The sequence below is a fragment of the Poecilia latipinna genome, unplaced genomic scaffold (genome assembly GCF_001443285.1).
Source record: "Poecilia latipinna isolate Pla-1442-1.1 unplaced genomic scaffold, P_latipinna-1.0 Scaffold601, whole genome shotgun sequence".
Classification (NCBI taxonomy): domain Eukaryota; kingdom Metazoa; phylum Chordata; class Actinopteri; order Cyprinodontiformes; family Poeciliidae; genus Poecilia; species Poecilia latipinna.
The window spans coordinates 53,083-61,690 of record NW_015113217.1 but is presented as its reverse complement, the minus strand read 5'-3'; the positions used below and the strand labels follow the sequence as shown (position 1 = coordinate 61,690).

Here is an 8,608-nt window from a genome sequence, read left to right as displayed (position 1 = left end):
TGCCTAGTTTCAGAAACCTTAACCTCAGTCATAGCACATGATCCTTTAACAATGAACCCACAAATTCAGCTACAGTTGTAAAAAAATCATTTGACTAATCTCAAAAAGTCCTTCAATTGTCCAGACTTTACCCCTATTGAGTGTGTCTTATTTCAGAGATGGGTGATCACCAAGATGTTTTCTGACAAATGTGAGATGGGTCTTTGATTTACATTTGGTCAGCAACATGGATTCCATTTTCTGCCAGTCTCTTTCTTACTGATGAATTATGAACACTGGCCTTACTTGGTGACACTGATGTCTGCAGAGCTTTAGAAGCTATGCTGGGTTACTTTGTGATCTTCTTGATGAGTCATCAATGTCCTCTTGGGATAATTTTAGTAGGCCAGCTACCACTGTTTTATGTCTTATCTGTCCGTGAAAAATAACTCTCACTCTGGCTTGCTGGAGTTCCAAGGATTCAAAAATTACATTGTATCTCATCTTTTCCTGAATTTCTTCAGATCAAGGTATAATTTGTTGCTTTTTTACATATTTTTGTCTACTTTATGCTCTTAGAGACCTTGAAAAAAAAATCAGTTAATCACAGTTAATTCATGATTTAACAAGGAGGGAGAGGAGGTCTAACTTAGAGGAGCTCATTATGTGAACAAATTCATAAATTACCACATTCTGCATGATCTTCCAGAAGAAAGAGAGGAATAGACTTACCATATCTCAACTGGGCTGTAGTAGGTGGTGCGATTTCCAGCTGCCCTGAAAAAAGACAAATGAAAAATAAAACGTTACAAAAGTATCTTGGAACATCCCAGCATGAATGATATGTTTAAATTTCGAATGGTAAAATCGATCAATAAGGACCGTCTGGGCACAAAGAAAAATAGCAAGAGACGGTAGGAACATTTAGCAAGAAGCCAGAGGAGATGGAAAACAGTCAGAGGAAATCGGAAACAGCTTTCCATCATTGTCACTTCACCCGAGTCAAACATGGATGTGAGGACAAAGGCAGTATCATTGATATTTCTGTTGGCAACAAAGCCTTGGAGACAGAACCTGCTATCAGATATGACAAGTGTTTGAGAAGGAGGGTGGTGACAAACGGACACAGATAAAAGATGAAAAGACAGAAGGTGTAAAAGCATTTTATTTTACTTGGTTCTCTGGTCTAACTTAGCTGAAAATAAAACTAAGCTGAGAGTCTAATTACAGTTTTTATGTGTTGTGGCAATCAAGCGGAAGACTGGATGACGATGTCCTGTGAACTGTATATGGCATGAGAGACTGTAGGATAAGCTCCAGGTTTATCCTGCAGACTGATGAGCTATAAAATCAAAGACAATTACATGAGTTTAAGGCTGATCACACACAGTAGGATCATTTCCTTTGCAGGTTGCTTGAAATTGGATTCCCTGCAGTGAGGTCAGACGATATGCAAGTTCACATAATGAAGTCTACGGCACCACTCTCCGGTCTTATTTTACCTCTGCAGGTAAGGTCAGATTGAGGGAGAGTTTATTTGAGGGAATGAAGCCAAATGAACTCCCAGCAGAGTATTCCTCAGCCTCTGCTACTACAACCGAGTGTGTGAATTAATAGATGCACTTGCAGTCCCCACATGCTGTCTGCACTGATATAGGAATGAGAGCAGATAGGAGGAAGACTATTACAGCCGAGTATCGACTGGAAGCAGCGAACTGCAACAGCCAGGTGACCAATTACAGGAAACACCAATGGGAGTTTGGCCACTGGAGCCTCTGGTTTCTCACCGGGGTGTGGTGGCATCAGTCCCTCCACTCAGCCTTCCAGTTCTCATCTGCCCTTCCTGTTCCATCGTCTCCGCCTCCTCTCATCATTCCTGCCCGCTGCTCTCCCGACTCAAATTACAACGCTCTCATGTTGCTCTAGCAAAGACAGAGAACCGAAGGCCCATTTCGAATGTATGGACGAAGTTCATCATCTTTGCTCACTGTTGCCTCCAGCTTCGACAGCTTGCGCAAAATGAAGTATTGCTCATTTCAAAATTCCCTCCGGAGCGTTCTTTCAGCTAATCAACTATTATCTCCGGTTGCAGGTTGTGGAAAACCCTCGCAGCTTAATAAGCATCAATTATTCCACAACAGCAGAAGAACAAATTGACACTGATGAAAGTAATTTCCACAGAGCCAGTCTTGTTTTGTACCAGAAACCATCGCCAAGCTTTTATTTCCTGTTTAGCAAGTATCAAATAAAACCTTTCTATGGTCCACCTGTGCCATCAACAACACAGCTGCTGTTTTAGCTTCATAACTTTTCTCACCGAAACAGAAATATACCCTCAGCTCTCTCATATACAGCAAATATAACATGTTTATTTTTTTAATATTTACAACATAAAATACATAGCAGATTACATGTCTGACCTAAAATACCAACATTTTACAGAACATTGTAAAAGGACAATTTTCCATAATTAAAAGAAGCTTGATTTCTGCTCTTTACCAGAAAATTATGGAGGAGAATCTGGATCATCAGTTTGTGATCTTAAGCTGAAGCGCTTAAGACAACAATCACAAGCAAACTAGCGAGTTCTCCACTTTATGTTTCAATAAGTAAATAAATAGATGAAGGTTTTAGAGTGGATAAATCAAGGTCTGGACTTAAACCAGATTTAGATTTTGTGGCATGACCATAAGCAGGACGTTCATACTCACACACAATTGTGCTTTGTATTTATTCAGGAGATAATCTTTTGACTTTAAAATTTGAAAGAAATCGATAAGGAGGCAAATTATGGAGCCTCCAGTTTCAGTTTGAACATTTTAATAACTTAATTTTAGAAGTCTAATAAATGAACGGGTTATGCAAACAAAGGTGTCTCGTTTAAGTAAAATCTATATGAGGTATATATAAAGATGTAATCACCGATATAGAGACTCAAAACAGACAACTAGTTTAGGACCTACTATTATGTTAAGTTAAATAATCTAATTTAAAAATGTGGTTTACTTTTATATCTCTCAAAAATTTGTGAAGTTGACACAATTTTTAAACATTTCTCAACCAGTCAGACTCTTCCAGGTTTCATCTAGCCATTCATCAACTCTAATCTGGCTGGCATTGCTGCATATTGCCCCCACAGCTCCTCTTGTTCTCAGAGTATTGATTGTTTGTGGGCTTGTATCCCCAAGAGCTATTGTCCAGAGTGACTTCAAATTCAGCCGACCTGAGTGGTGAAAACATTTCATGGGCTGTGATGAGCTGCTAATCAGGAAGCAGGGCAACCAGGTCTTACTCTTAACTTCAGGATCTACAACTCCTACTGATGACAGTGTTTACAGATGAACACAAAACAGGGACAGATTTGTTGTTTTTAATGTTTGTTTGTGTTTGTTTAATCCAATTTTTTGTTTCATCTTCTTGTTTTATGCTTCTGCTGATACCTGCTGCTCTGTTACTCTCTGTGTGATTCGGCCACCAACACAGAACTGTACTTCTTTTGCTAAAAAAGAAAAAAAGAAAAAAAACTATGAAAAAGTCACACTTTGCTGACACTTTTCGGCCTTGACAAATGGCTCGTTACAGACTTTGCTGCTTGGTGCTGGCGCAAAGTGAAGTGTGAAGAGAGTTTTGGAAAATGGAGATAAGTCTGAAGCAACCAAGAACCAAAGCAAGGCTCAGCTTTGATGAGTGAAACTCTGTCAGCTCACACTGAGCGCCCTGCGCCTCAGTAAAAATGAAAAATATGGGTGGTGAGATTTTCTGCCAATTCAGGTATTAGTGTCACAGAGGCAGAAACAAGAAAAGCTGCAATTGCATTTTTTTTATTACGAGCTATTCAAACTGGCACAATATTTCTTGTTTCTGTGTTTGTGTGTGATTCAATATTGCAAATGTGAGTTGAAGTGACAGCTTTGTCCTTTGTTTCAGAAATAGATGGCATTTAAGAGAGTTCCATTATCTGAGATGGTGTTGTGTGAGTCCTTAAACGTGCTGTATAAATTAGTGTCGCCTGATTGAAATTATATTGTGTGTTCTATTTAGCGTGTGTGTGTGTGTGCGTGTATGTGACCCAGGGTTCAACAGAAAAGGAACAATAGAAGGTTAAAACCATCCATCAAAAGCCCAGCCCCTGTTGTTCCCCCTGTGATGTAGGAGACAGGAACGGGGAAATTAAACACAAAAAGGATCTTGTGGACATGGCATTCATTAGCAAATTTAAAATGTGAGGAAGAAATCAGCATTGAGTTTGGATTTATTAGGCCTGATAAGAAGGGATGAGATACTCATATAAAATTAGCACAAAATGATAAATACTGGTATTAACTGAAGAAGTGGAGTCCAGACAAGCTAGATTTTGAAATGTACATCTCTTTGACTTGACAGAGCATTGAGTTGTAGTTAAGAAAGACTACTTTATTCTTTTGATGCCATTTTGGCACCTTAAACAGAACAAAGACAGTCATCAAGTATTAATGACCCACCTGAAAAACTAAAGCAATGGAGAGGAGAGGCAAAAAGCCAGCAATAGCCAACCATGTGCTGCTTTAACCTTAACATCGACTAGAGCAATTGTACTTGAAGCATTTTTCCTGCTATAAAATGTGTCTGTATATTCTTATTCTGACACAATGACACTCTTTTAATCATTTCATCCCAGATGTTTTGTGTGTTTTGTCAGAGGTCAAGCTCATCTATAAAGAAAAAATAAGATGATCCATCATCGCCTTCTGACCTCAGTCCTGAGTGGACAGGTTCATTTAAACAAAAGCCACCTTGAATATCAAACAGCTCCTGCTCTGCATAATAGCACCAATAAAGGAGCTTCAGCCGTGGCTCTGTCATGTAATTAATTCCTCCATCTGCCTAAACACTGGGGTCTGTCAGCATATCTTATAGGATTGCTTAAAGTTGGCAATACATTGGAAATCTTTTTGTTTTCAGTCCTTAGGTCCTAATAAAGTTTTCCTTAAAGACAGACACTAGAAGTCACCTTTAGTTAGTGCAGAGGTACCCAAACTGTGGGGCGCGCCCCCTACGGGGGGCGCCGTGTCATTGCAGGGGGGACGCGGGAAGCCCTCTGGATGAAAAACAAAACAAAACATGAACACTGTATGCGCTGGGCTTTTACCTTAGAATGGCCAACTTTCTGTTATTCCTATGTCAATTTGATACAGTAGAGGCTTCCACACTAACCATATTTGTGTCCTCTGTCACTTTTATCAGCAGTTAAAACTGTTTAATCCGTTGTTAACAAATAACATGTTGTAACCTGTTTTTCCGAGCCGCCTTTAAACGCAACATGAGCGCTACGACGCTCGCGCTGGAGGAGACCTGCTGCTGGGCGGAGCTATGCAGGTTTGTGTTAGAATCACGGCAGCAAACCAGCAAAACGCAAAGAACCTTTCCCAGTTTTTCCCTCCAAACTAACCGACTGAGTTGAGTAAAGCTGTTGGATGCAGGTAATGTTAGCTAAAAGATGACTAGCTAGCTAATATCAATACAGAACCTTAAGCTTAACAAGTACCTTGAGGGCTACCGATGTTGGTGTCTATTTTCAGCTACGTACATTAATTTTGCCCCCAAAGAAGTCGATGTCCCCCCGTTAATCCATAGGGGGTGGGGGGCCCAGAAAATGTTTGGAAACCACTGAGTTAGTGTGTCTAATCAGTCCACATTTAGAGATTTGATGTGTACATGTTTTAATCTTTCACTTCTTTAACACAATTTCTCTTTAGACATTGCATTTCACATGTCAATTTGAAATAAATCTATCCAGAGGGAACCTGGCAAACTTCTTAAAGAAACATACAAGATAAATGTAACAGTTTGCATTGTTTACTAGGATTTGGTAATAAATTGAACAGAAGGGAAAAAAAAAACAGGATTTGGTCTGATCCTTGGTGGGGATGCCATACAGCAACTTTGCCTGTATTTGAACACCCAGAATGAAAAATCATGACACAAAGCACAGAAAAAAATATTACAGGGTTCACAGGAAATGCTCGGCACTCTTATGGACTGATTAAACAAGAAACTTGAGGATGTTTTCCACAGAAATTCTCTGAGCAAGAGCTTTACAAAATAAAATTCCTCCTTTACAATTCTAAATACTGCTAAGTGTAACATAACTGTAATCAAATCTGAAATGTTTTGATGTGGTTTCATCACAGAAACTACTAAACTAACAAAATCCAGGAGAGTGACTGAACTGACTTTCTGGTATGCAAGTAATTTAAGGGAATCAATCTTGTTTTTTCTGGGAGTCAAACATGATAGCAACATCTTTCTAGTGTGTGTATTTGTGTAGGAGTCTTGGACACTTCCACATTAATGGGGAGGTAATCTGATTGTCCATCAGTCACAGTCAGTTATATCGGCGTACACTCTCATGCTGCAGCACTGTCTGTGTGAATTATTATGACGATAACACAGAGAGAGCTGAGGCAGTATGACGCATAAAAACACTCTTAGAAAAGAAGGTTATCTTGTGGAAGGAGATGAGAACTCATTGCTTGCCTGTTCGCCTCAAAAGGTAAAACACAAAACAAAAAACTTTTTATCCATCTGAAACTCTAATTTATAACAGAGAAACAACATAAAAATCAAAACAAATGCAGAATTTGTTTATTTTACATTTTCTCTGTCACTACATGCATCCACATGCATGAAAGTGAAAAGAATGTTAACACATTAAAATGTTATTTTCAAAAGTTACTTTTACCTGACAAATGAGTGGAGTGATGCTCTAATTTAATGAGCATCACTCAGCATCAAATACCTACTTTATCTAGAACTTAAACATCTTAATGTGTGGAGAAAACATTGATGCAATTAAAATGACTTCTGATAAAAGAATTTCATCATCTAGCAGATATCAGTGACAGGGAAGAGCTGAACTATGATTGGACTGGAGGCTTCCTTCATTTCTTTGAACTAAAATATTCATCACTTCCTCATTCCATATGAATATCCAAGTCTCAGGATTATTAGATTAGACCTTGTTGGTTCTTATTCACACACTAAGCACTTCTGAGGACTCAAACACACTAAAAGGTATTTAGCATGGCTGATGTTTATCTTTGGGTGTTCAAGAAGAAATTCAATGTCATATTGACTCTAAATTTAGATTATATTTTTTTTACTCTAAGATTGCATCCATTTGTTCTTTGACAAATATTTAAAAGCTCAACTTTTGTTCCCATTTACCCATCGCGATGTTGGACAAATATGTACCCACTCCAAAGAATAAAAATAAACCAAGTAAGTTTATATAAACTGATTGATGGCCTGCAATCAAAACACTCTGAAGATCAGCATCTTCTGCAACTATTGGGTTAAATTTTTTCTGCAAAAGGTAAATAATTCAAAGCGCAAACCTCTGACAGTCTAAATGCCAAGATCTCTATATATGTGACCTTTAACAGAAATAGCATTTTTTTCTGGCCTTTCTTTTCCCCAATGAACCAATCTGCAGTCCTCAAAAGCCTCTGGGTTCAGGGAAGAGTTACGTGGAGTGGAACGTATGAAATACCTCAGTGCAAAGTAAAATGCTCAGTCTTTCCAACATAGCCATGTTAAAATGCAACATTTAAAATAAAGAAAAATAGTGAAGGTTTATTTAACTAAACAAATAAATAAATAATACAGTTGAATGCAGGTTTTACAACTTGGATTTCTCTGAGGTTTAATCTGCTAGTCCTGATTTTGTTTCCTAAGAAGTGTAAAACATAAAATAGAAAAAAAAATACTGCAGATGACTCAAAATAAAAATGTAGAAATTACCAGATTGTCCCCATTTATGCCATAAAGCATATGTCCCAAAACTTTATGTGATTTTTATTGAACTAAAACAGTGCATCCACGTGTATGTTGTTGGTTGATGCATTTAAAGACATAAAATGGTGGGAGTTTTTTGCTATGATGCATTCAGTGCACATGGAAAAGTCTACTTTTCAGTCTTAAAACTCCAGCTCACATGTCAGAGGTGTTGGAAGAAAACTGACTGATCCAATTTCTGCACGATTGATTGTAAAATGTCACTTCAATTTATAACTATTGATTTGAACAGAACGCACTCAAATTTGCCCACCACCATCATGACTGAGTAACTAAGCTAAAATATAAGGATTAAGCATCGAGTCTCCTGCAGTCGCAGGATGAAAAGAAGATGGATGCTGATAAGTCTGTCGAGAAAAAAAAAATAAATATTTCTGCCAATATAGCAGCCACAGCGAGTCAACCGGCCCAGCAACCACTGATACAGCTTTTCTGTCGCCTGTATGCATAGGTAAGAGAATCCCGCAGAGTCTTTATAGCATGAAGGTGAGGACGTCAACGAATTCCCGGCGGGCAGGGCTAAAAGGTGAAAGAGGAGGACAGGAAATGTCCTCTGCATGTTGCCACCTCAGTCAGTGTAATCCCTATATTTTAGTACGCTCACATTTTCAGCTGTATAGTAAAAAAAAAAAAAAAAAAGATTTAAAATTCAGTAAGTACAACCATGGAGAAGACAGCTGGTTGGTAGTAGTCCAGGAGACAATCAGAGACAGCTCAAGAGGTTGAAGCTAAGGAAGCTGACAGTTCACAAAGAGTTGTGTCCAAACATAATAATGGAAGGTTAAGTGGAAGG

General features: G+C 38.4%; 1 protein-coding gene across 4 annotated transcripts in view; it reads right to left on the bottom strand.

Annotated features, from left to right (window-relative positions):
* Positions 1-8,608, bottom strand: part of LOC106953768 (transmembrane protein 65-like) — a 31,591-nt gene that overhangs the window by 15,407 nt on the left and 7,576 nt on the right. For all 4 annotated transcript variants that reach the window (XM_015042776.1, XM_015042778.1, XM_015042777.1 and 1 more), the window contains one exon: positions 712-756. In XM_015042776.1, coding sequence (XP_014898262.1) covers positions 712-756 — 45 coding nt within the window. The remainder of the gene's footprint in view (positions 1-711; positions 757-8,608) is intronic.